The 27688-nt window shown below is 46.8% G+C and overlaps 1 protein-coding gene across 5 annotated transcripts; it reads right to left on the minus strand.

Annotated features, from left to right (window-relative positions):
* Positions 1–4957: 4957 nt before the first annotated feature.
* On the minus strand, positions 4958–27052 carry LOC139257856 (zinc finger protein 239-like). Of its 5 annotated transcripts, XM_070874654.1 has the most exons (4): positions 26444–26974; positions 25633–25719; positions 20619–20653; positions 17424–18146 (listed from the first exon to the last, which is right to left on the minus strand). In XM_070874654.1, the coding sequence occupies exon 4, from the start codon at positions 18037–18039 to the stop codon at positions 17602–17604; it is 438 nt and encodes a 145-aa protein (XP_070730755.1). In that variant the 5' UTR covers positions 18040–18146; positions 20619–20653; positions 25633–25719; positions 26444–26974; the 3' UTR covers positions 17424–17601. The 5 variants fall into 5 exon arrangements, 4 of the variants coding, with proteins under 4 accessions (XP_070730755.1, XP_070730756.1, XP_070730754.1 ...); XR_011592330.1 differs by lacking the exons at positions 17424–18146; positions 20619–20653 and adding an exon at positions 4958–5095; XM_070874655.1 differs by lacking the exons at positions 20619–20653; positions 26444–26974 and adding an exon at positions 27003–27052.
* Between the last annotated feature and the right edge of the window lie 636 nt (positions 27053–27688).

Below are 27688 nucleotides of genomic sequence, written 5' to 3' on the forward strand. Positions count from 1 at the left end.
GCATTCTCTTTCCTGATCCTCCTTGTTGTCTGTGAGTCTGCCTCGAGCCTCTTCGCAAGGTGTTATCAATGTCTGTTTCGGTTCTCACATCGTATCCTGTCGGCATATTATAGAATTGCTAACTTCTGGAGCCTTGATACAAGACCGAAGAGATGCCTTTTACCTCCTTATGGGCAGTGCAGGAACCAGCACTTTAACCCTTGTCCCACTGGTACCACTAATGCCAAATTTTTCTCTTGCATTTCCTCCCTTTTGGCCCTTGGCGATACGCCAAGCTGGCCATATTTCCCAATAACTATTTCTCTGTAGGCAAGTTCCAGATAGGTTCGTTCACCTGGGTGGCCATCTCCCAAGCTTTGGGACCTCCTGAAACCTTCCCACAGAGCTATATAAAATAATCCATCCTGTAGGACTTTTAAATTTTCATCCCTTATGGCCTTAATCATAGTGCGTGCCCTGAATTATCGTTTGACCTGTTTAATTCGTGCACATGTTAATCCCATCATGACCATCAGAACCAGACCCTGTATTACTACAAGTGCATGTGATATTATTATTATACATGGGGGAATTTGAATATTAAGTCCAATGTCCCACAGCTTTGAGTACCAGGGCTGATCAGCCAGCATTGCGTTAGTGTCTCTCTGTAAATTGTCTATTTCTTCCATCAGCCAGACATACTGTCGTCATTTGATTCTGGATTCCTTGCAACAAACGTAATTGTTCCTCATTTAGTTCCGGTATCTGTTTGCCTTGCAGTTCCCATACCATCTCTTCGTACCCCTCTCGGAGGGTATCCATGATTGTTCCGTCGATGATTTCCATTGTCTCGGGATGTATATGATATCTGTCTATGTCTATTTCTCCCTTGATTCTGAAGCAGAAGTTAAGAGTAATGAGGACACAGGGGGTGACTCCTCCACTGGTCTTAATGGTTAAGTTGGCTGCCCCCGTGCTCACGCATCACTCTCCGTTCCCTTGCAGGGCAGCGATGGTCTCAAGATCGTGTTCGAGAGGAGTGATACTCAGCATGCATCCGTTTGTTTGGTGGAATCTGCAATCATCATTCGTCATTCATGGCGTACCTCGACATAAAACCATTGGTTAATTTTATAGCAGTCATTTATGTCAATGCCTTTGGTACTATTGTTAATTTTAACCACCCGTCTGGCAGGCTGATGGTAACATAACCGAGTTTGGTTTCTCACTTCACCAATATTATCGATCTGATATAAGGGGTCTCCCTTTGTTACAGCATACTGTTGTATGGACAACACAAATCCGATCATATTCACCGCCCATTAATACATCTGAATTTCGGCACACATGCGTGACTATTCCTTCGTACCTCGCATTTGTTATTCATTTTTTTTATTTCGAGTCCAATTGTTAAGTATGCTGTTCGGAATCCAATCTGGTGTGTCTCCATTCTGGAGTTGCTCCAAATTATGTTGTATATCACTTAATATCCAGGACCCATACCCGGAGCAAACTATCTCAGCCTGTAACAGTTTACTTATATGTTTCCCCATTGCGTGGCTCAATTTTATTGTCGAGGCATTTCGGCAATGTATGGGCCACTTGTAACAGTTCCCCTTCCACGCCATCTCCTCACGCACATGTAGGGCTTGGTTATCCAAGTCCCTCCCCTGTAAACCACTCAAAACTACGCCATTAATTTGTTAACCCGGTCGTATATTGCATACAGGCCTATGGAATTCATCATCATAACCCCTGCCGCATAACCCGTGCCTAGTGTTTCCAGTATTCCTCTTTTATTTTTTGACCTCGCCCTGTTCTATTTCTGACATTAAATCACAGGGTAGTGGGTTCCGGGCCTTCAAGGATCCGTTGTGCCAGGTTCTGGTATAGACTTATAGTTTCATTCCCACAGAAGCTAGGAAAAAATTATATCCATTACGTTTAGGATAAGTATTCGCTGACGCACCCCAAATTATATCCTTTCTTTAGATTATTTTATTACTACCTCCCCTCCATTTGCTCTGTTCTCTTCCCACCCTTCTGTTTCTTGCTGCTGGATTTGGCTGCTTGTTTGCAGCTTGGTCCGCCCTGGCATGAGCTTCTAGAACTGAAATTCCATCCAGTTGGATTTCTGCGCCCTTCCCCTTTTGGTCCGATGAACTTGCTCCTTTCCTCGGAATCTACTGGCGCCCATGGCATCGGCAGCCTGCTACATTACAACCTTACTTAATACACGATACATAGCCATGCGTTAATATAAGTTCTGTCCTTGCTCCAGTCCTTGGCTGCTGGGATGCATATTTCGACAGTCAAATTAAACAAAGCTAGTTCATGTAGTTGTGTCTTTCCTGCGTGTGCTATATCTCTCGTAGTCCATCTGTATTATCAGTGCTTGTGGGGGCCTTAAAGTTCCCAGTATCCTGAGTCTCCAGAGTCGAAGTAGCCGCTGCGGTCACATCTTGGTGAGTGTTTTATCTGCAAATTTTAAACATATAGCCTGGTCGTCACCAGGTGTTAGGTTCTGGTCTACTCATCTTTTATCCATGCATGTTGCGGTCACTCTGTGAAATCGGAGGTAAGATTAGGTTGGGTTTGTAGACTACACTTACCCACCGTGGGTTACATTGGCTCTATTGCCAGAGGTGATGGTGCTATGGCTGCGCACTGCACTATCAGTCTGGTCACATTTTAAAAAAAAATCTCTTCCATCTTATTTATCTTAGCTTTTAACTCTTGAATTTGTTTTGTTTGAACATCTTTCTTTGATTTGTATCAGGCGAGTATTATTACATAGGCTAGTTTTTTTTTGTTTTTATTCTGACTATCCTACCATTTCCTCTGTTAGGTGAGTCTTTTTTATTCTATTAAGAAATCCAAATTAATAATGTCCAGTATAAAACAGCTGTCAATGGAAAGGGTTAACTCCTTTACAGGTTTGTAAGAAGAGCAGATGTCATTACGTGACTTCGCGTAATCATCCGGAATTTTTTTTTTAAAGTCTTTGTGCCTTCAAAACTTGCTTAGAAATTCGGAATCGGTTAAAACAGCAGAAATCATTAGTAAAGCCGTCATAATAAAAGTCTTCTCATCAGGAAAGGCGGCATTTTAGAGTAAACTCCAATGTTTTCTTCCAATTGCCAAAGATTTTTTTTGATTGATTTAAAACGAGACCACACATTTTTAATAGCTATTGTGTTTACTGAAATCCAATTTTCACACACGCTGTGTACATTCTAATTTTTTTTTTTATTTTACAGTCCCGTTCACTGGGCAAATCGTGTGGGGTTTTTTTCTCTCTCAGCACAAAATCTAAACATCTGTGCCAGTTCCATTTTCTATAAGAATTTAAAAATTTAGTAAGATTCATTAATTCCCAGTTTTTTTTCTGTGCTGAGTTTGCATAGCTTAGATCTTTTCTCTTCGTTATTTTCAAAACCCTCCTGCTTGTCTAGACTGTTCGGGACTTTTCTTGATAAACAACGTCCATTTTAGAAATCTTTCAAACTGCAGTGAAGCTTTCTCGTAATTTAAAATCATTATCAATGGAGTTTGTCTTTTACTACTTCAAATTCTTTTTTTTTTCCAATTAAACCAATATCTTTTTCACAGCCGATATCAACTCGTATGTCTTTCCATCGCAACGTCGGCTTTGAGGGCTGCTTTTCATTATCTCAAAATCTCCAGTTTCAAAGTCGTTAAAATGTCTCGTCTAAACTGCTAAAGCTTGCTGTTTTTAACATTTTTCAAAAGTCCTTTTTAGACCTTCGCAGATAGCTCGCCACTCGCCCAGGAGTTTGACCTGATCCCTGAAGGTATTTCTAAATTGTTTCCAAACCTATTAGTTTTATATCTCCTTTTTTCTTTAAGAGCTCAGATTTAATTTAATAATTTTTTTTTCAATTCACCTCAATATTTTGTTGTGCCTTCTCTTAATATCTCAAAATCCCAATTCAAATTTTGTAATTTCAATATTTATTTAAAACTTTATTTTTGAGCTGGAAACTTTTTTTTTAAAAGTCATTCTTTATCTCATTCCTAGACTAAATTTATGTCTTTCAACCCAATGTAATCAATCATTGCATGTTTTCTTTCAACAAGTAAGTGAGCATGTCAAATAAATTATTTTTTTCAACCACCAGGACCATGTATTTTTTACCTTTTAGTCAACAAACCTATCCTTTGTGCATTTCCTAGCTCCGTAACTTATCATCCAAATATATCCACACCTGCGTTCCCAACTTAAAATGTCTCAAAACTTCCCACATACAGGACAACACTACAAAGGGTTAAAAAAAACTTTCACTCTGTTTCGAGAAGTGGGAAGATCCTACATTAATAAGCAGCTGCACCACTTTTCCAAACAGGCTTTTAAAAAACATGAAAAGATAAAAATTCATTCCGCAGTCAAAAAATCACACAAGGACTCTCACTCAACGACAAACATTCACAAAAGTCTCTCTTCATTCAACAAAGCTTATTAATTATTTTTTTTCTTTGGCCGGCTCTATTTTTGGGTCCATGATTGCCCATTCCTGCATCGCCCTGCGGTAAAGAAATAGGTTATCCTTACACAATTCCTTTTATCCTGACACAATTTCTCGCATCGCCCCGCGATTTAGTTTTACACAATTCCTCGCGTCGCCCCGCGATTTAGTTTTACACATTACTCGCGTCGCCCCGCGGTAAAAAGGTAGTTTATCTTATCCAGAGCCGAGGCGGTCCAAGTGATATACAAGGTCGACGTCGTACTTGACTTGGACACTTATTTTCTAAGTTTAAGAGGTATTCGACAGATTGACCTGGATCTCATTCAGACGCTACGTGAGAACCAACGAGTGGCCAAACGTTCCTCAAACTTTTGGACGCGAGAAAACCGAAGTGGTATTTAATGAATACTCACTCATGTGGCCATTTTCCTCCCGTCTCATCCAAGGCTAGTTCGGTTCTTAATTCCCAAGCTTCCGGCAGTCGTCCGTTGGGATCCCACTTCTGACACCAATTGGTGATACGGATTCTTTTCCCTCAATCTGTTTTAGCGAATGCACTGATTCGAACACTTTAAAGTTTCGTTCAGACTGACGTTATTCAGACTTCCTCGATGAAGGGTCTTGCTCTGATAAAGGGGCACCGACTTAATGAGTCTGTCAAATCCATCAGAGCAAGCAAAAATCATTACAAATTCAATACATTAATAAAGTTCGTGAATGGTACCACCCCTTTTTATTTGTCCTATCACATCAGCTACCGTGGCATAGATACAAGCTAAATTAGTTATTTACACAGTTAATTAAGCAATGCCCCTAATCATGAGAGAAGATTAAGTCATCTCCAGCTTATCTTTGTTTTGCAGTCAAGGAAGACACAGTTCTGCTTCTCTGGGATTTCCCACAGTTTAGCTCCTACATCTGTTGCTACATTCCCATGATCAGACGGTTCCTCAAGGTTGTTTAACAAAGAAAAGTCACTCATGGTTTTCCCCGACACTGAGATCGAAAGAGTCAGCAATAACATGAGCAGCCATTTTAGAAAGAGTTAATACATTTGAAATTAGTACGGATAATACATATAAAGTTGGTAGCTACAGTGATACAGATTCTCATGATCTCACTGGGCCCCGGGTGACACACTGTCTGATCTCACTGGGCCCAGCCCCGGGTTACACACTGTCTGATCTCACTGGGCTCCGGGTTACACACTGTCTGATCTCACTGGGCTCACCCCCGGGTTACACACTGTCTGATCTCACTGGGCCCACCCCCGGGTTACACACTGTCTGATCTCACTGGGCCCTCGGGTTACACATTGTAGAATCTCACTGGGCCCACCCCCGGGTTACACACTGTCTGATCTCACTGGGCCCACCCATGGTTTACACACTGTCTGATCTCACTGGGCCCACCCCCGGGTTACACACTGTCTGATCTCACTGGGCCCCCGGGTTACACAGTCTGATCTCACAAGCCCACCCGCGGGTTACACACTGTCTGATCTCACTGGGCCCACCCCCGGGTTACACACTGTCTGACCTCACTGGGCCCACCCCCGGGTTACACACTGTCTGATCTCACTGGGCCCAAGGGTTACACAATGACTGATCTCACTGGGCCCCGGGTTACACACTGTCTGATCTCACTGGGCCCACCCCCGGGTTACACACTGACTGATCTCACTGGGCCCACCCCCGGGTTACACACTGTCTGATCTCACTGGGCCCACCCCCGGGTTATACACTGTCTGATCTCACAAGCCCAGCCGCGGTTTACACACTGTCACATCTCATTGGGCCCACCCCCGGGTTACAAACTGTCTGATCTCACTGGGCCCAGCCCCGGGTTAAACACTGTCTGATTTCACTGGGCCCACCCCCGGGTTACACACTGTCTGATCTAACTTGGCTCACCCCCGGGTTACACACTGTCTGATCTCACTGGGCCCACCCCCGGGTTACACACTGACTGATCTCACTGGGCCCACCCCCGGGTTACACACTGTCTGATCTCACTGGGCCCACCCCCGGGTTACACACTGTCTGATCTCACTGGGCCCACCCGCGGGTTATACACTGTCTGATCTCACAAGCCCAGCCGCGGGTTACACACTGTCACATCTCATTGGGCCAACCCCCGGGTTACAAACTGTCTGATCTCACTGGGCCCAGCCCCGGGTTACACACTGTCTGATTTCACTGGGCCCACCCCCGGGTTACACACTGTCTGATCTAACTTGGCTCACCCCCGGGTTACACACTGTCTGATCTCATTGGGCCCACCCCCGGGTTACACACTGTCTGATCTCACTTTGCTCATGGGTGACACACTGTCTGATCTCACTGGGTCCACCCCCGGGTTACACACTGTCTGATCTCACTGGGCCCCGGGTTACACACTGTCTGATCTCACTGGGCCCACCCCCAGGTTACACACTGTCTGATCTCACTGGGCCCACCACCGGGTTACACACTGCCTGATCTCCCTGGGCCCAACCCCGGGTTACACACTGTCTCATCTCACTGGGCCCACCCCCGGGTTACACACTGTCTGATCTCACTGGGCCCACCCCCGGGTTACACACTGTCTGATCTTACTGGGCCCACCCCCGGGTTACACACTGTCTGATCTCACTGGGCCCACCCCCGGGTTACACACTGTTTGATCTCACTGGGCACACCCCCGGGTTACACACTGCCTGATCTCACTGGGCCCACCCCCGGGTTACACACTGTCTGATCTCACTGGGCCCACCCCCGGGTTACACACTGTCTGATCTCACTGGGCCCACCCCCGGGTTACACACTGTCTGATCTCTGGGCCCACCCCCAGGTTACACACTGTCTGATCTCACTGGGCCCACCCCCGGGTTACACACTGTCTGATCTCACTGGGCCCACCCCAGGTTACACACTGTCTGATCTCACTGGGCCCACCCCCGGGTTACACACTGTCTGATCTCACTGGGCCCACCCCCGGGTTACACAGTGTCTGATCTCACTGGGCCCACCCCCGGGTTACACACTGTCTGATCTCACTGGGCACACCCCCGGGTTATACACTCTCTGATCTCACTGGGCACACCCCCGGGTTACACACTGTCTGATCTCACTGGGCACACCCCCGGGTTACACACTGTCTGATCTCACTGGGCACATCCTCGGGTTACACACTGTCTGATCGCACTGGGCCTACCCCCGCGTTACACACTGTCTGATCTCACTGGGCCCACCCCCTGGTTACACACTGTCTGATCTCACTGGGCCCCCGGGTTACACACTGTCTGATCTCACTGGGCCCACCCCCGGGTTACACACTGCCTGATCTCACTGGGCCCACCCCCGGGTTACACACTGTCTGATCTCACTGGGCCCACCCCCGGGTTACACACTGCCTGATCTCACTGGGCCCACCCTCGGGTTACACACTGCCTGATCTCACTGGGCCCACCCCCGGGTTACACAGTCTGATCTCACTGGGCACAGCCCCGGGTTACACACTGTCTGATCTCACTGGGCCCACACCCGGGTTACACACTGTCTGATCTCACTGGGGCCATCTCCGGGTTACACACTGTCTGATCTCACTGGGCCCACCCCCGGGTTACACAGTGTCTGATCTCACTGGGCGCACCCCCGGGTTACACACTGTCTGATCTCACTGGGCCCACCCCCGGGTTACACACTGTCTGATCTCACTGGGCCCACCCCCGGGTTACACACTGTCTGATCTCACTGGGCCCACCCCCGGGTTACACACTGTCTGATCTCACTGGGCCCACCCCCGGGTTACACACTGTCTGATCTCACTGGGCCCACCCCCGGGTTACACACTGTCTGATCTCACTGGGCCCACCCCCGGGTTACACACTGTCTGATCTCACTGGGCCCGCCCCCGGGTTACACACTGTCTGATTCCATGGGACCCCCGGGTTACACACTGTCTGATCTCCCTGGGCCCCGGGTTACACAATGTCTGGGCCCAGTGATAGTATCAGTATCTCCCACATGTCCCAAAGCCCCAGCTCCGGGCCTGTGTTAAGTTCTGGGTTTCCGTTCACAGTAAAATCCCGGCTCCCCGCCTGAGATTGCACATTTTGAGCGGTGCGGCCGGGATTTTACTGCGCCACTTTCTCTGCCAGCTGCAGACTGGGCCCCCGCCCTCCCTCCATCCCTGGGCCGTGCCCTGTATTGTGAGCCGGGATGTGATGCTGACAGTAAGCGGCTCGCTTTCCCCGCTCAGTTACAGCCCCTTACTGTTAGTTTACAGTCCCTGGGTGTGTGATAGAAAGCCTCAGACCTGACACCGCGACATTTTCTTCGCTGTCCCGGCCCCGCCCACACAACCCCTGAGCCCAGCAGCAGGAATGCTTCAATGTGAGAGAATAAAGAGAGAAGGTGCTGGGAACAGTCAGCCTGAGAGCTCAGGCAGTGTGTGTGGGGGGAGTGAGAATGGATCTGAGGGAAGCTCTTTGTCATTGGCCTGACATTCAGGGGTACGGGGCTTTAGCTGCTGCTGGGGGCAGTGCAGCTGGACCCTAACATCTGTGCATGGGCACAAGATCAAAGTTTACGGGTTTGGGGTAATATATTAGCACGGATAGAGGATTGGGTGACAAGCAGAAAACAGAGAGTCGGGATAAATGGTTCATTCTCTGGTTGGCAATCAGTAACACGTGGAGTGCCGCAGGGATCAGTGCTGGGACCCCAACTATTTACAATCTATATTAACGACTTGGAAGATGGGACTAGGTGCAACGTAGCCAAGTTTGCTGATGATACAAAGATGGGAGGAAGGGTAATGTGTGAGGAGGACATAAAGAGACTGCAGGAGGACATAAGCAGGCTAAGTGAGTGCGCAAGAATTTGGAAGATGGAGTATAATGTTGGAAAGTGTGAGGTCATGCACTTTGGCAGAAAAAAATGAAAGAGCAAGTTGTTATTTAAATGGAGAAAGATTGCAAAGTGCTGCAGTACAATGGGACCTGGGGGTACTTGTGCATGAAACACAAAAGGATAGTATGCAGGTACAGCAAGCTATCAGGCAGGCCAATGGACACTTGGCCTTTATTGCAAAGGGAATGGAGTATAAAAGCAGGGAAGTCTTGTTACAACTGTACAGGGTATTGGTGAGGCCACACCTGGAATACTGTGTGAAGTTTTGGTTTCCATATTTACGAAAGGATATACTTGCTGTGGAGGTAGTTCAGAGAAGGTTCACGAGGTTGATTCCAGAGATGAGGGGATTGACTTAAGATGAAAGGTTGAATAGGTTGTGCCTCCGCTCTTTGGAATTCAGAAGAATGAGAGGTGATCTTATAGAAACGTACAAGATTATGAGGGAGCTTGACAAGGTGGATGCAGAGAGGATGTTTCTACTGATGGGGGAGACTAGAACTAGAGAGAATAATCTTAGAATAAGGGGCCGCACATTTAGAACTGAGATGATAAATTTCTTCTCTCAAAGGGTTGTGAATCTGTGGAATTCGCTGCCTCAGAGAGCAGTGGAAGCTGGGATATTAAGAAACTGACTATTTCTGTCTAAATTTATTTAAGCGATAAGGGGATAAGGGGTTATGGGTACCGTGCAGGGAAGTGGAGCTGAGTCCATGATTGGATCAGCCACGATCATATTAAATGGTGGAGCAGGTTCAAGGGGCCTTATGGCCTACTCCTGCTCCTATTTCTTATGTTCTTCTGTTCTTATTTATTGAAAATATACAGGACTGTTTCCTGACTGAACATGTTAATGAAGTAACTGAGGAAAATTATATTTTGGATGTGGTGTTTAGTAGTGAGCCTGAGAACTATCAAAGACTGTATTGGGCCACTGAAGGGTGTTCAAGGACAGGTTACAAAGCACTCTCTGAGTATGGCGGAAATACCTTGCATCAGTCTTCACCCTTGAAGATGATGCTCAAATATTAGAATTTAATAATGCTAGTTTTTCTCAGTAACATTAACAAAGATAAGCATATTGTTTTTGAAAAAATTAAGAACTTAAACGTATATAGAGCAGCCACCCGAGAGTCCTCCGGGAGATGGGACATGTGCTGTGTGAGGATCCTCCGGGAGATGGGAAATGTGCTGTGTGAGCCCCTCCGGGAGATGGGACATGTGCTGTGTGAGCCCCTCCGGGAGATGGGACATGTGCTGTGTGAGGGTCCTCCGGGAGATGGGACATGTGCTGTGCGAGCCCCTGGCCGATATGTTTAATAGCTCACTGCACTCTGGAATGGTTCCTACAGATCGGAAGGAGGTTAAAGTAATCCCCATTTTTCGAACAATGTGACAAGGCAGACCTGGATAACTATAGGTCCATCAGTTTAATATCAGTAATAGGTAAGATGCTTGAAAGAATCATAAGGGATGCAATACATTAATTGGATAGGGGGGGGGGGGGACATATTAGGGACACCCAACATGGCTTCATTAAAAAAAAAGTTCATATCTCACAACTCTAATTGTATTTTTTGAAGAAGTTACAAAGTTGGTGGATGAGGGAAGCCCAGTACACATTGTCGACTTCGATTTTCAAAACCCTTTTGACAAGGTACCGCACAAGATGCTTCTCGATAAGATTGGAGCCTCTGGTATTCGTGAAATATATTGAGCTGGATACAGAACTGGCTGGCAGGATGTAGGTAAAGAGCAATTATAGATGGATATGGATCTGTTTGGAGTACAGTCACCAGTGGTGGCCTGCAGGAATCAGTGCTGGGACCGTTGCTTTTTACTATTTTTATTTATGATCTGGATTTTGGGGTTGGGGGCACAATTTTGAAATGATACCAAGATCTGTGCGAGTGCTCGAACTGTAGAAGTGGCTCGTCTAATTCAGGCAGATCTTAAAGTGTTGGGACACAGGCCTCATGACTGGAAAATGATGTATAACTTAGATAAGTTCAGTGTTATGCATATGGGCAGGGCAAATGCTCAACATTCATACACACTCCAGGGAAAGGCATTAAAGATGGTGGAGATAGAAAGAGATTTAGTGAATACATCTTTAAAGGTACACGAGCAATGCAGTGTAGCGACAGTTAGAGCAAATAGGATGTTTGGGTGTATCCATAGGACAATTGAGTATAAGGTGGGCGTACTGTTTTGTCTGAGTACAAGACCTTAGTCAGGCCACACTTGGAATGTTGTGTCCAGTTTTGGTCTCCTCACATGGTGGGTGATATTGAGGTTCTGGAAAGGGCCACTCGACTAATTCCAAGTCTAAAGCATCTTAGTTATCAAGGTAGGTTAAAAGAGTTGGGACTGTTTACCTGAGAGCAGCGTAGACTTAGGGCGATATGATTGCGGTTTATAAGATATTGAAGGTGAAAGAGAGTGTTCCAGCTGACCGTTTATTTCAATTAAGTAGGTTAGACAGGATCAGGGATACAAATTTCAGATGCACAATGCTAGATCTAGGTTAGACATCAGGAGGTGGTTCTTTTCCCAGAGAACAGTAGACCTCTGGAACAAGCTGCCCTCTCATGTGGTGGATACAGACTCACTGAATTCCTTCAAGTAAAAGCTGGATTTGTTTCTGGCTGCGGCGGAGATTAACACTTACAGAAGGTAGGTACTGCAGGGAATTTAATGGCCAGAGTGATCTCCTGGACTAGTTTCGATCACTTAGATGACTTGAAGAGGAATTTCCAACATTTTATTTTCCCAAATTGTCCGAAGTTTGTTTTTAATCAGTACTTTTGCCTCTCCCAGGAGATCACATGGACTCGGGTGGAGTGGAGTGTATACGCTGTGACAGGCTTGATGGACCAGATGGTCTTTACCTGTGCATCACTTATCGTATGTATTAAAACGTTTCCCCTGCACTGTCCCATCGAACAATCCCAGGGCAGGTACAGCACTGATTAGGTTCAAAGTAAAGCACCTCTACACTATCTCATCAAACAATCCCAGGGCATGTACAGCAGGTACAGCACGGCTTAGATACAGAATAAATCTCAGGCCCCGAATTAGAGCCCACAGGCCCCGTGGTGACCGGCCCAGGTGAGCGGGGTCACTGGCGTCCATCTTGCACATGGCGGGATCAGGGCGCATGCACGGCCATCTTGGTTCAGGAACAGTGAGTGGGTGGGGCTTCAGGGTCTCTGTTCCCAACTGGGTCCCAGTGCCCGGGAGATGGAGCATCCTGGGCAACACATTTTTCATCATCATAGAATGAGAGACTGGTTACAACATGGAAGGAGGCCATTTGGCCCATCGAGCCCATGCCGGCTATCTACAAGAGCTTCTACTAATCCCACTCTAGCTACTCTGTCCAGACCTCTCATGATTTGGACACCTCTGTCAAATCTCCTCTCAATCTTCTCTGTTCTGAGAACAACCACAACTTCTCCAGACTATCCACGTAACTGAAGTCCCTCATCCCTGGAATCATTCTCATAAATCTTTTCTACACGCTCTCAAAAGGCCTTCGTATACTTACTAAAATGCCGTAACCAGAATTTCTCGACCTCAGTCAACAAGCTCCCCGCTGGAGAGGAACTAAACTACAGAACCAGTGGGATCCTGTTCAACCTTCATCTTCTCCAGGCCATGTCCAAGACCACCCCAATCTCTGTCGTTGAGCTACCTTACGCTGACAATACATGTGTCTGCGCACATACAGAGGCTGAACTCCAAGTCATAGTCAACATATTTACGGATGTTTAGGGCCTTACACTAAACGTCCGTAAGACAAAGGTCCTCCACCAACCTGTAATCTACCACACAGCACTCCCGACCCCCCCCCCCTCCACAGTCAGCAAGATCCACGGCGCGGCCCTGGACATCGTGGACCATTTACCATACCTCAGGAACCTCCTATCAACAAGAGCACACATTGATGACGAGAGTCAACACCGCCTCCAGTGCAGCCTTCGGCCGCCTGAGGAAAAGAGGGTTTGAAGAGCATGCCCTCAAATTTGCGACTAAGCTCATGGTCTACAGGGCTGTAGTAATACCCACCTCCTGTATGGCTCAGAGACATGGACTATGTAGAGTAGGTATCTCACCCCCAGCACCCAGCTCATGGTCTACAGGTCTGTAGTAATACCCACCCTCCTGTATAGCTCAGAGACATGGACCATGTACAGTAGGTATATCACCCCCAGCACCCAGCTCATGGTCTACAGGGCTGTAGTAATACCCATCCTCCTGTATAGCTCAGAGACATGGACTTTGTACAGTAGGTATCTCACCCCCAGCACCCAGCTCATGGTCTACAGGGCTGTAGTAATACCCACTTCCTGTATAGCTCAGAGACATGGACCATGTACAGTAGGTATCTCACCCCCAGCACCCAGCTCATGGTCTACAGGTCTGTAGTAATACCCACACTCCTGTATAGCTCAGAGACATGGACTTTGTACAGTAGGTATCTCACCCCCAGCACCCAGCTCATGGTCTACAGGGCTGTAGTAATACCCACCTCCTGTATGGCTCAGATGCATGGACCATATATAGTAGGTATATCACCCCCAGCACCCAGCTCATGGTCTACAGGGCAGTAGTAATACCCACCTCCTGTATAGCTCAGAGACATGGACCATGTACAGTAGGTATATCACCCCCAGCACCCAGCTCATGGTCTACAGGGCTGTAGTAATACCCACTTCCTGTATAGCTCAGAGACATGGACCATGTACAGTAGGTATCTCACCCCCAGCACCCAGCTCATGGTCTACAGGGCTGTTGTAATACCCACCCTCCTATATGGCTCAGAGACATGGACCATGTACAGTAGGTATATCACCCCCAGCACCCAGCTCATGGTCTACAGGGCTGTAGTAATACCCACCCTCCTGTATGGCTCATATACATGGACTATGTACAGTAGGTATCTCACCCCCAGCACCCAGCTCATGTTCTACAGGGCTGTTGTAATACCCACCCTCCTGTATAGCTCAGAGACATGGACCATGTACAGTAGGTATATCACCCCCAGCACCCAGCTCATGGTCTACAGGGCTGTTGTAATACCCACCCTCCTATATGGCTCAGAGACATGGACCATGTACAGTAGGTATATCACCCCCAGTACCCAGCTCATGGTCTACAGGGCTGTTGTAATACCCACCCTCCTATATGGCTCAGAGACATGGACTATGTACAGTAGGTATCTCACCCCCAGCACCCAGCTCATGGTCTACAGGGCTGTAGTAATACCCACCCTCCTGTATAGCTCAGAGACATGGACCATGTACAGTAGGTATATCACCCCCAGCACCCAGCTCATGGTCGACAGGGCTGTAGTAATACCTACCCTCCTGTATAGCTCAGAGACATGGACCATGTACAGTAGGTATATCACCCCCAGCACCCAGCTCATGGTCTACAGGGCTGTAGTAATACCCACCCTCCTGTATGGCTCAGAGACATGGACCATGTACAGTAAGTATATCACCCCCAGCACCCAGCTCATGGTCGACAGGGCTGTAGTAATACCCACCCTCCTGTATAGCTCAGAGACATGGACCATGTACAGTAGGTATCTCACCCCCAGCACCCAGCTCATGGTCGACAGGGCTGTAGTAATACCCACCCTCCTGTATGGTTCAGAGACATGGACCATGTACAGTAGGTATATCACCCCCAGCACCCAGCTCATGGTCTACAGGGCTGTAGTGATACCCACGCTCCTGTATGGCTCAGAGACATGGACTATGTACAGTAGACACCTCAAGTCGCTGGAGAAATACCACCAATGATTTCTCCGCAATATCCTGCAAATTCCCTGGGAGGACAGACACAACAACGTTAGCGTTGTCGACCAGGCCAACATCCCCAGCATTGAAGCACTGACCACATTTGATCAGCTCTGCTGGGCAGGCCACATTGTCAGCATGCCAGACATGAGACTCCCAAAGCAAACACTCCACTCGGAACTCCTTCACAGCAAATGAGCCAAAGGTGTGGCAGAGGAAACGTTACAAGGACACCCGCAAAGTCTCCCTGATAAAGTGCAACATCCCCATCGACACCTGGTAGTCCCTGGCTAAAGACCACCCTAAGTGGAGGAAGATCATCCGGGCGGGCGCTGAGCACCTCGAGTTTAATCGCCGAGAGCATGCAGAAATCAACCGCAGGCATCAGAAAGAATGTGCGGCAAACCTGTCCCACCCACCCCTTCCCTAAACGACTATCTGTCCCACCTGTGACAGGGACTGTGGCTCCTGTATTGGACTGTTCAGCCACCTAAGGACTCATTTTTAGAGTGGAAGCATGTCTTCCTCGATCCGAGGGACTGCCTATGATGATGATGATGATGACCCAGAACTGCACACAATACTCCAGTTGAGGCCGAACCAGAGTTTTCTGCAGGTTCAACATAATATCCACACTTCTGTACTCTATACCTCTATTCATGAAGCCGAGGGTCACTTAAGTTTTTGTAACCACTTTCTCAACCAGTGCTGCCACCTTCAGTGATTGGTGCACATATACTCCTGGGTCTCTCTGTTCACGCACCCCTTTAGTTTATATTTACTCTCCTCTTTCTTCCTCCCAAAATGTATCACTTTTAAACTTTTCTCCATTAAATTTCATCTGCGACATCTGCCCATTCCACCAGCCTGTCTATGTCTTTCTGAAGTCTATCACCATCCTCCTCACTGTTCACTGTACTTCCAAGTTTTGTGTGAGCTGTAGATTTGGAAATTGCGCCCTGTACACCCAAGTCTAGGTCATTAATATAGATCAAAAAAAGCAGTGGCCCCAATACCGACCCCTGGGGAACACCACTTCCTCCAGTCTGAAAAACAACCGTTCACCACTACTCTCTCTGTATCACTTAGCCACTTTCATATCCATGTTGCCACTGTCCCCATTATTCCATGGGCTTCGATTTTGCTGGTATTGGTAACACGCCTGGGATCAGTAAACACAAAACCCAGTCTGTTAATCACTTTCAGCTACTGGACTTAGCATGTGTCTCACAGCATCTCTTCTACCTTCAATATGTGAATAGAGCATCACGCCTGTAAACCTGGTTTAAGTTTATACCACTCAGCAAATCTATTTAAGAAAAGCCTGTAGGCCAATGAGACACTGTTAAGGTGCCAGTGTGCTACTGGTTTGATTGGCATTTTGCCTGTAATGGACTCCGTATCTTGGTCTCCAAGGAAGGATATACCTGCATTGGAGGCAGTTCAGAGAAGGTTCACGAGGTTGATTCCGGAGATGAGGGGATTTACTTATGAAGATAGCTTGAATAGGTTGGGCCTCAGCACATTGAAGTTCAGAAGAATGAGAGGTGATTTTATCGAAACATAAGATAATGAGGGGGCTCGACAAGGTGGATGCAGACAGGATATTTCCACTTATATGGGAAACTAAAACTAGGGGACATAGTCTTAAAATAAGGAGCCACCCAATTAAAATTGAGATAAGGAATTTCTTCTCTGAGGGTTGTAAATCAATGGAATTCTCTGCCCAGGAGAGCTGTGGAGGCTGGGTCTTTGAATATATTTAAGGCGGAGATAGAGAGATGTTTGAGCGATAAGTGAGTAAAGGCTTATGGGGAGTGGGCAGGGAAGTGGAACTGAGTCCATGATCAGATCATCCATGACCTTATTGAATGGCGGAGCAGGCCCGAGGGGCCAAATGGCCTACTCCAGCTCCTATTTCTTATGTTCTCATGTTCTAATTGAACATTTCTCCCAGGGTAACCTTGTCTGAAATGAAATATGTGTCTTTTAATGAGCCTCAGGTCCTAGCTCATGTCTGCTGCAGATTCCGGAGTTGATGGGATTGACTTATGACGATAGGTTGAGTAGGTTGGGCCTATACACATTGGAGTTCAGAAGAATGAGGTGATCTCAGTGTGTCCCTGAAGGACTGTGTCCAGGCTGATGTTCTGTTCCCCCCTGTAAGATCCTCCCCATAGATTGTCCTTTCTCAACTCCAGCCACGTGATGCTAAACCCTCAGGTGGGAAAGACAAAAAACCACAGCAATGTGTTTAAAGCAACACTAATTTATATGTCTGTATCCCAAATATTAAACCCCTTTCCAGTTACAGGATTTATTAACATCAGCGTTACAGGAGTTATAAACCCCAACTATCAAAATGAAGTCAATGCAGTCCAGAATATGATTAGCAGCAGAATCCAACCCCTGCGTTCACTTGTGAACTCACTGGTGTGTCAGCAGGTTGGATGATGTAGTGAATCCCTTCCCACAGTCGGAGCAGGTGAACGGTCTCTCCCCAGTGTGAACTCGCTGGTGTATCAGCAGGTTGGATGACCGAGTGAATCCCTTCCCACAGTCGGAGCAGGTGAACGGTCTCTCCCCAGTGTGACCTCGCTGGTGTATCAGCAGGCTGGATGATGCAGTGAATCCCATCCCACAGTCAGAGCAGGTGAATGGCCTCTCCCCAGTGTGAACTCGCTGATGTGTTTCCAGCTGGGACGGGTAGTTGAAACGTTTCCCACAATCCCCATATTTACACAGTTTCTCCCCAGTGTGACTGCACTTGTGTCTCTCCAGTTTGGATGATTGACTGAAGCCTTGTCCACACACAGAGCACGTGTACCGTTTCTCCCCACTGTGAACGGTGCCTTCTGCTTCCATGGTCAAAAGCTGATGATATTCCAGTCCCGATGTATCGCGTGACTGTCAGATCTTGAGGTGATGTTTGGTTTGAGCTTCCAGTCTGCAAATCCTCCCCTTTTAACACCCTGTAAAGTGAATTTCAAACAGGAAAAAGGGAGTGTGAGAGAGAACCCACAAAAACAAAAAGGCAGGTTGTGAAATGGAGCTTAAGGAATCTGGTCATTTGTGGGGCCGGCACTAGAAAAAAGTGACCATGAAAGCTGCCGGATTGTCATAAAAACACATCTGGGTCAGTACTGTCCTTCAGGGAAGGGAACCCGGGGACCGAGAGCCGCACTTGGTGTTGCCCGGGGACTGAGAGCCGCACTCGGTGTTGCCCGGGGACTGAGAGCCTCACTCGGTGTTGCCCGGGGACTGAGAGCCGCACTCGGTGTTGCCCGGGGAGCGAGAGCCGCACTCGGTGTTGCCCGGGGAGCGAGAGCCGCACTCGGTGTTGCCCGGGGACTGAGAGCCACACTCGGTGTTGCCCGGGGACTGAGAGCTGCACTCGGTGTTGCCTGGGGACTGAGAGCCGCACTCAGTGTTGCCCGGGGACTGAGAGCCGCACTCGGCGTTGCCCGGGGACTGAGAGCCGCACTCGGTGTTGCCCGGGGACTGAGAGCCACACTCGGTCTTGCCCGGGGACCGAGAGCCTCACTCGGTGTTGCCTGGGGACCGAGAGCCACACTCGGTGTTGCAAGGAGACTGAGAGCCGCACTCGGTGTTGCCTGGGGACCGAGAGCCACACTCGGTGTTGCCCGGAGACTGAGAGCCACACTCGGTGTTGCCTGGGGACCGAGAGCCGCACTCGGTGTTGCCCGGGAACCGAGAGCCACACTTGGTGTTGCCCGGGGACTGAGAGCCACACTCGGTGTTGCCCGGGGACCGAGAGCCACACTCGACCTTGCCCGGGGACTGAGAGCCACACTCGGCCTTGCCCGGGGACTGAGAGCCGCACTCGGCCTTGCCCGGTGACTGAGAGCCACAATCGGTGTTGCCCGGGCCCCCGAGAGCCACACTCGCTGTTGCCCGGGGACTGAGAGCCACACTCGGTGTTGCCCGGGGACTGAGAACCGCACTCGGTGTTGCCCGGGGACTGAGAGCCACACTCGGTGTTGCCCGGGGACTGAGAGCAGCACTTGGTTAAAAAGGAGGCAGACAAAAAGCAGGAAACTATAGACCAGTTTGCCTAACATCTGTGGTTGGTAAAATGTTGAAGAGTTCATTCTTAAAGAAGCATTAGCACGACATTTGGAAAAGCATAATTCGGTCAGGCAGTCAGCATGGATTTATGAAGGGGAAGTTAAGATTGACAAATTTGCTGGAATTCTTTGAGCAAGTAATGAACAGGGTGGATAAAGTGGGTGTGGTGTATTTGGACTCCCAGAAGGCATTTGACAAGGTGCCATCTAAAGATTACTGCACAAGATAAAAGTTCACGGGCTGGGGGTAATATATTAGCATGGATCGAGGTTTGGCTAACTAACAGACAACAGAGAGTTTGCTGGCGATATAAAGATGGGAGGAAAAGCAATGCGTGAGGAGGACACAAATAATCTGCAAAAGGACACAGACAGGCTAAGTGAGTGCGCAAAAATTTGGCAGATGGAGTATAATGTTGGAAAGTGTGAGGTCATGCATTATGGCAGAAAAAAAATCAAAGAGCAAGTTATTATTTAAATGGAGAAAGATTGCAAAGTGCTGCAGTACAGCGGGACCTGGGGGTACTTGTGCATGAAACACAAAAGGTTGGTATGCAGGTACAGCAGGTGATCAGGAAGGCCAACTGAATCTTGGCCTTTATTGCAAAGGGGCTGGAGTATAAAAGCAGGGAAGTCTTGCTACAGTTATACAAGTTATTGGTGAGGCCACACCTTGAATACTGCGTGCAGTTTTGGTTTCCATATTTATAAAAGGATATACTTGCTTTGGAGGAAGTTGAGAGAAAGTTCACTAGGTTGATTCCGGAGATGAGGGGGTTGACTTATGAGAAAAGATTGAGGAGGTTGGGCCTCTACTCATTGAATTCAGAAGAACGAATGAGAGGTGATTTATCAAAACGTATAAGATAATGAGGGGGCTTGATAAGGTGGTAGCAGAGAGGATGTTTTCACTGATCGGGGAGACTACAACTAGGGGGCATAATCTTAGAATAAGGGGCCCCCATTTAAAACTGAGATGAGGAGGAATTTCTTCTCTCAGAGGGTTATAAACCTGTGGAATTTGCTGCCTCAGAGACCTGTGGAAGCTGGGACATTGAATATATTTAAGACAGAGATAGACATTGTCTTAACTGATAAGGGAATAAGGGGTTATGGGGAGCGGGCAGGGAAGTGGTCCTGAGTCCATGATCGGATCAGCCATGATCGTATTAAATGGTGGAGCAGGCTCGAGGGGCCGTATGCCTACTCCTGCTCCTATTTCTTATGTTCTTATATAGTGGGTGTCTGGTATGGGAGTGTGGATTTGATTCTGTATCTGTCCATCTCTGGTATGTGGATGAGGGTTTTACTCTGTATGTTAGTTTCTGATACGAGAGTGTGGGTTTTATCCAGTACCTGTCAATTTCTGGTAATTGTCTGTGGGTTTCATTCTGTAACAAAAAGGGCCACATTACAACAATAAGAGTGTTTAAAAAAAACAAGCCTGAAAGCTCTGAGTCTCAAAGCAAGAAGCATTCGTAATAAGGTGGATGAATTAACTGCACAGATAGCTGTTAACGGATATGATGTAATTGGTATTACTGAGACATGGCTCCAGGGTAACCAAGGCTGGGAACATAACATCCAGGGGTATTCAATATTCAGGAAGGATAGCCAGAAAGGAAAAGGAGGTGGGATAGTGTTAATGGTTAAAGAGGAGGTTAATGCAATAGTAAGGTAGGACATTGGCTGGGATAATGTGGAATCTATATGGGTAGAGCTGTGAAACACCAAAGTGCAGAAAACGTTAGTTGGGGTTATGTACAGACCACTAAACAGTAGTCGGGAGGTTGGGGATGGCATCAAACAGGAAATTAGGGATGCGTGCAATAAGGGTACAGCAGTTATCATGGGTGACCTTAACCTAGATATTGATTAGGCTAACCAAACTTAGCAATACTGTGGAGGAGGTTTTTCTGGAGTGCCTCAGGGATGATTAGACCAATATGTTGAGGAACCAACTGGAGAGCAGGCCATCCTAGACTGGGTCTTGTGTAACGAGAGAGGATTAATTAGCAATCTGGTCATGCGTGGCCCCTTGGGGAAGAGTGACCATAATATGGTAGAATTCTTCATTAAGCTGGAGAGTGACACAGTTAACTCAGAGACTAGGGTCCTGAACTTAAAGGAAACTTCAATGGTATGAGACGTGATTTGGCTCGGATAAACTGGCGAATGATACTTAAAGGGTTGACGGTGGATAGGCAATGGCAGACATTTAAAGATCACATGGATGAATTACAACTATTGTACATCCCTGTCTGGCATAAAAATAAAACCGAAAAGGTGGCTCAACCGTGGCTAACAAGGGAAATTAGGGACAGTGTTAAATCCAAGGAAGACGCATATAAATTGGCCAGAAAAAGCAGCAAACCTGAGGACTGGGAGAAATTTAGAATTCAGCAGAGGAGGACAAAGGGTCTAATTAGGAGGGGGAAAATAGAGTATGAGAATAAGCTTGCAGGGAACATAAAAACTGACTGCAAAAGCTTCTATAGATATGTGAAGAGAAAAAGATTGATGAAGACAAACATGGTCCCTTGCAGTCAGAATCAGGTGAATTCATAATAGGTAACAAGGAAATGACAGACCAATTGAAAAAATATTTTGGTTCTGTCTTCACGAAGGAAGACACGAATAACCTCCCAAAATTACTAGGGGACCGAGGGTCTAACAGGAAGGAGGAACTCAGGGAAGTCCTTATTAGTCAGGAAATAGTTGTTGGGAAACTGATGGAACTGAAGGCCGATAAATCCCCAGGGCCTGATAGTCTGCATCCCAGAGTAGTTAAAGAAATGGCCCTAGAAATAGAAGATGCATTGGTGGTCATTTTCCTGAATTTCATGGACTATGGATCAGTACCTATGGATTGGAGGGTAGCTAATGTAACCCCTCTTTTTAAAAAAAGGAGGGGGAGAGAAAACAGGGAATTATAGACCGGTTTGCCTGACATCGGTGGTGGGGAAAATGCTGGAATCAATTATGAAAGATGTAATAGCAGAGCATTTGGAAAGCAATGACAGGATCGGTCCAAGTCAGCATGGATTTATGAAAGGGAATTCATGCTTCACAAATCTTCGAGAGTGTTTTGAGGATGTAACTAGTAGAGTGGATAAGGGAGAACCAGTGGATGTGGTGTATTTGGAATTTCAAAAGACTTTTGACAAGGTCCCACACAAGAGATTAAGTGTGCAAAATTAAAGCACATGGTATTGGGGGTAATGTATTGACGTGGATAGAGAACCGGTTGGCAGACAGGAAGCAAAGAGTAGGAATAAGCGGGTCTTTTTCAGAATGGCAGGCAGTGACTAGTGGGGTGCTGCAAGGTTCAGTGCATTGATCCCAACTATTTACAATATATATTAATGATTTAGACGATGGAATTGAAGGTAATATCTCCAAGTTTGCAGATGACACTAAGCTGGGTGGCAGTGTGAGCTGTGAGTAGGATGCTAAGAGGCTGCAGAGTGACTTGGACAGGTTAGGTGAATGGGCAATTGCATGGCAGATGCAGGAAATGTGGATTATTGTGAGGTTATCCACTTTGGTGGCAAAAACAGGAAGGCAGATTATCTGAATGGTGAGAGATTAGTAAAATGGGAGGTGCAAATAGACCTGGGTGTCATGGTACATCAAGTCACTGAAGGTAGGCATGCAGGTCCAGCAGGCAGTAAAGAAAGCAACTGGCATGCTGGTCTTCATAGCGAGGGGGTTTGAGTATAGGTGCAGGGAGGTGTTACTGCAGTTGTACAGGGCCTTGGTGAGGCCACACCTTGAGTATTGTGTGCAGTCTTGATCTATTATTCTGAGCAAGGACTTGCTTGCTATTGAGGGAGTGCAGCGAAGGTTCACCAGACTAATTCCCGGGATGGCAGGACTGACATATGAAGAAAGACTGGATCAGCTAGGCTTACACTCACTGGAATTTAGAAGAATGAGAGGGGATCTCATAGAAATATATAAAATAATGACGGGACTGGACAGGTTAGAGGCAGGAAGAATGTTCCTGATGTTGCGGAAGTCCAGAATCAGGGTCACAGTCTAAGGATAAGGGATAAGCCATATCGGACTGAAATGAGGAGAAACTTTTTCACCCAGAGAGTGGTAAACCTGTGCAATTCTCTACCACAGAAAGTTGTGGAGTCCAGTTCGTTGGATATATTCAAGAGGGAGTTAGATGTGGCCCTTACGGCTAAGGGGATCAGGGGGTATAGAGAGAAAGCGGGAGTGAGGTACTGAAGTTGCATGATCAGATTGAATGGTGGTGCAGGCTCGAAGGGCCGAATGGCCTACTCCTGCACCTATTTTCGATGTTTCTTTCCATTCTTGGTGTGTGAGTGTTTTCTGCGCTGTATCTGTCCATTTCTGTTATGTGAACGTTAGCTCTACTCCATACCCGTCATTCTCCAGTATGTTAGTATTGTTTTACTGTGTACCACCAATTCCTGATAGAGTATTGGTTTTACTTTCCAACTGTCAATTTGTGTTATGGAGGTGAGTTTTCTGCTGAATCTGTCGGTCTCTGGTAAATGAGTCTGAGTTTTACTCTGTATCTATCTGTCTCTGGTATGTGAGTGTGGGCTTTTATCTGTATCTCTCCATTTCTGTTATGGGAGCCTGGGTTTTATTCTGTACCTGTCAAGTTCTGATCTGTGATTGTGGGCCTTACTCTATACCTGCCAGTTTCTGTTTAATTGTCAGTGGACTTTCCTTTGTACCTGTTAGTTTCTGGAATGAAAGAGAGATCTTTACCCTGTACCTGTCAATTACTGGTTCGTGAGTCTGGGCATGTCACTGTATGTCAATTTATGTTCAGGGAATATGGATTTTAAGATGTCAGCCTCTGATATGTGAGTATGGGTTTTATACTGTATCTCTCAGTCTCTGATATGTGAGTGTGGGTTTTATACTGTATCACTCAGTCTCTGATATATGAGTATGGGTTTTATACTGTATCACTCAGTCTCTGATATGTGAGTATGGGTTTTATACTGTATCTCTCAGTCTCTCATATGTGAGTATGGGTTTTATACTGTATCACTCAGTCTCTGATATGTGAGTATGGGTTTTATACTGTATCTCTCAGTCTCTCATATGTGAGTGTGGGTTTTATACTGTATCACTCAGTCTCTGATATGTGAGTATGGGTTTTATACTGTATCACTCAGTCTCTGATATGTGAGTATGGGTTTTATACTATATCTCTCAGTCTCTGATATGTGAGTGTGAGTTTTATACTGTATCTCTCAGTCTCTCATATGTGAGTGTGGGTTTTATACTGTATCTCTCAGTCTCTGATATGTGAGTATGGGTTTTATACTGTATCACTCAGTCTCTGATATGTGAGTATGGGTTTTATACTGTATCTCTCAGTCTCTGATATGTGAGTATGGGTTTTATACTGTATCACTCAGTCTCTGATATGTGAGTGTGGGTTTTATACTGTATCACTCAGTCTCTGATATGTGAGTATGGGTTTTATACTGTATCACTCAGTCTCTCATATGTGAGTGTGGGTTTTATACTGTATCACTCAGTCTCTGATATGCAAGTGTGTGTATTTTTCTGTAATTGTCAGGTTTTGGTGTGTGTTGCGGTTTAATCTGTGCCTCTCAGTTTCTGCTGCGGTGGTCTGAGTTTAATCTGTATTTTCCAGTCTCTGGTATGTGAACGTGAGAATCAATTTTAATTTTTACCTGTATTTCTCTGATATGTGAGTGAAGATTTAGCGTTCTCCGTGTCATTGTTCAGATGTGCGGGTGTGGGATTTACTCTGCCCCGATCAGTTCCTGCGTAGCAAGTAATAATTTTATTTACTGCCTTTCAGTTTTCCGATATGTGCCCATGGGATTTACACTTCACCTGTCACTCTCTGGTATGTAAGTGGGGATTTTATTCTGTTACTGTCACTTTCATATATGTGGGTGTGTGTTGTATACTGTATGTCAGTCTGTGGTACGGGAATGTGGGTTTTATTCTGCACCTGTCATCTTCTGGTATGTTCGGGGGGTTAAATACTGAATCCGTCAGATTCTGAAACATGAATATGGCTTTTGCTCTGTACCCATCAGCTTCTGATATGCGAGTGTGGTTTATACTTTCTGTTTGACATTTTTTCTGATAGATGATTGTCTTTTATTCTCTACCTGCCAGTTTCTGGCAAGTGAGTGTGGGTGTTTAATGTACCTGTCAGTGTGATCTGTTTCAATGATGAAACAGCATGTGATTATACTGCTCCATGTGGCTGTAAGATTCACAATGTAACTCTGTCACTTCGGATCACTGTGGGACTGACAGCTTCTGCTGCCTGTGACAATAGGATTGAGGCCAGTTCTGTGTGTCTGCGCTCTGTGAGTGATAATCTACTTACTGTGTGTGAGAAGGAGCTGCCTGCACTGTTCCTTGTATTCTGGGTGGAGGAAAGATCTCATTTGTTGTGGCTGGTTGAAGAATTTTGCTGTGAGAATAATAATACGAGAACAAAATTAGTTCTAAGATATGGATTCGGGGGACAATACGATGTATCTGAGGGAGTGACAATGTATCTCTCGATCATCAGCAACGCGTTTCTGGAGAACTCAGCTCACCGAAACAATATAACCCGTCTTTAAAATATCTTCTCCCACACTTCTCTCCTGGTACCTGCAATAGATGCACTTTGTGAAATTCCTCACATCCTCTCTGTCAGGCTGTGTTTCCACTGCTCACTGCCCAAGAACAACAGACACGGTGAGATTGGAACTGAATCAGGAACATTCACTACTGATGTGGGGAAAGAAAGCAGCAATGATTTGAAAGAGCGAGTGGTTTACTTTCTCTGTTACCTTACACTGTCCACACACAGCCCGAGAATGGCCTCTCCCTTCCCCCACTCACACCATGTCCCGGAACTAGTTCCTGCTCCACTCTGCCTCTTACACACAGCCCCCGAGGGAACTAAACCAGGAACGTTCACTACTGGTTTGGAGAGAGAAAGCAGCAGATTGTAAATAGCGGGTTCTGCCCATTCTGTCTCCCTTACCCTGGACACACACTGTCCACACACAGCCCGTGAATGGCCTCTCCCTTCCCCCACTCACACCACACACTGACACTGGTTCTTGGTCCACTCTGCCCCTTACACACAGCCCCCGACTCCCCCTGAACTCCCCCCGGACTCAATGCTGATCTCTGAGCCTTACCCTGGGGTCGTGGTGTCTCCAATCCCGGCTGTTTTAAACCATCTTCTTCCACTCACTGAGTGAATGGTGATCCCAGGCAGGGCTGGGGCAGGGGAGGGTGCATGTGCTATTCTGCTCACTGGGAATGACACAGGGGGTGGGGCTGAACCGCGCATGCGCAGCTCTCTGTATTAATTCAATCTGTAAAATCCAATTTCCTTTTATCAGAATCTGAGCAAAGGAACTCAGCTGTTCCTTTACCAAGATGGCCGCGCATGCGCTTTGCTGCTCACTGAACCAAGATGGCGGAGGACTGACCCTGCCTTCCTGTACAAAGATGGCCGCCGTTACCCGGGGCCTGTGACCGGGAGATAGCCTCGAGGCTGCAGCCGCCGATATTCCGGTTGTTATTCCGGGCTTCCGGCCGGCACCGGTTGTTTCTGAAGCCTCCCCGGCTCCCCGCTGGTCCTTTACTCCCCTCCGCCCCGCGGAGTAGGAGCTGTTTGGCGGAACACTTTCACCACAGCCGCTCCGCCATTACACGCACCGCGCATGCTCCAAACACAGCTCGGTCTCGCACCTGCGCACTGGGCCCCTGTAGTCTGGGCTCGGCACATTCTCCATCGCGAGGAATGCTGGGTACATACCCAAGACCACCTCAGTGACTGGGACAGGCTTTCCTGGGCCCCCATTGGGCACTGAACATGTTCATTCTGGCCCTCAGTCATTGTTCCTGCTGCTCTGTATAACCCTGTCCCTGAGCTGGACAGTAATGTTCTGTCTCAGGATTGTTTCAAACACCCTGTGTCCAATATTGGATTTCTCCATAAAAATAGACTCATTAATGTTCCCGTCCCTTCCATTTTGGGCCTTTTCTTACTCTAGATTGTTTCACTTCTCACGTAATTCATCTTTTCCCACATCAAATCCCAAACTTGTTTCATTTGAGTATCCGGCTTGTGGATGTCTCAGACTGAACCGGCGTGTCTCACTTTACACTCATTTAACGTTCCTTTCAACCAACCCTTGAAAGAACTATCTTGCGTAAGACTGTAAATTTGTTATTTCCTGTTTTTAACGATTGTTGAATGTGGTTAATAGATCTTCACACATGCTGCATGTGATCAACTTTGAAATGTTCTGACCTTTGAAATTGCCTTTGCTAATTTTGATGGGTTAGTTGATTACAATTACTTGTTACTAACATACCTTGCAGTATTTCTTGCATCAAAATAATTGTTTAAATACTTCCTTTATCAGGTCTTT

Source organism: Pristiophorus japonicus, unplaced genomic scaffold (assembly GCF_044704955.1).
Source record: "Pristiophorus japonicus isolate sPriJap1 unplaced genomic scaffold, sPriJap1.hap1 HAP1_SCAFFOLD_92, whole genome shotgun sequence".
In the NCBI taxonomy this organism is placed as follows: domain Eukaryota; kingdom Metazoa; phylum Chordata; class Chondrichthyes; family Pristiophoridae; genus Pristiophorus; species Pristiophorus japonicus.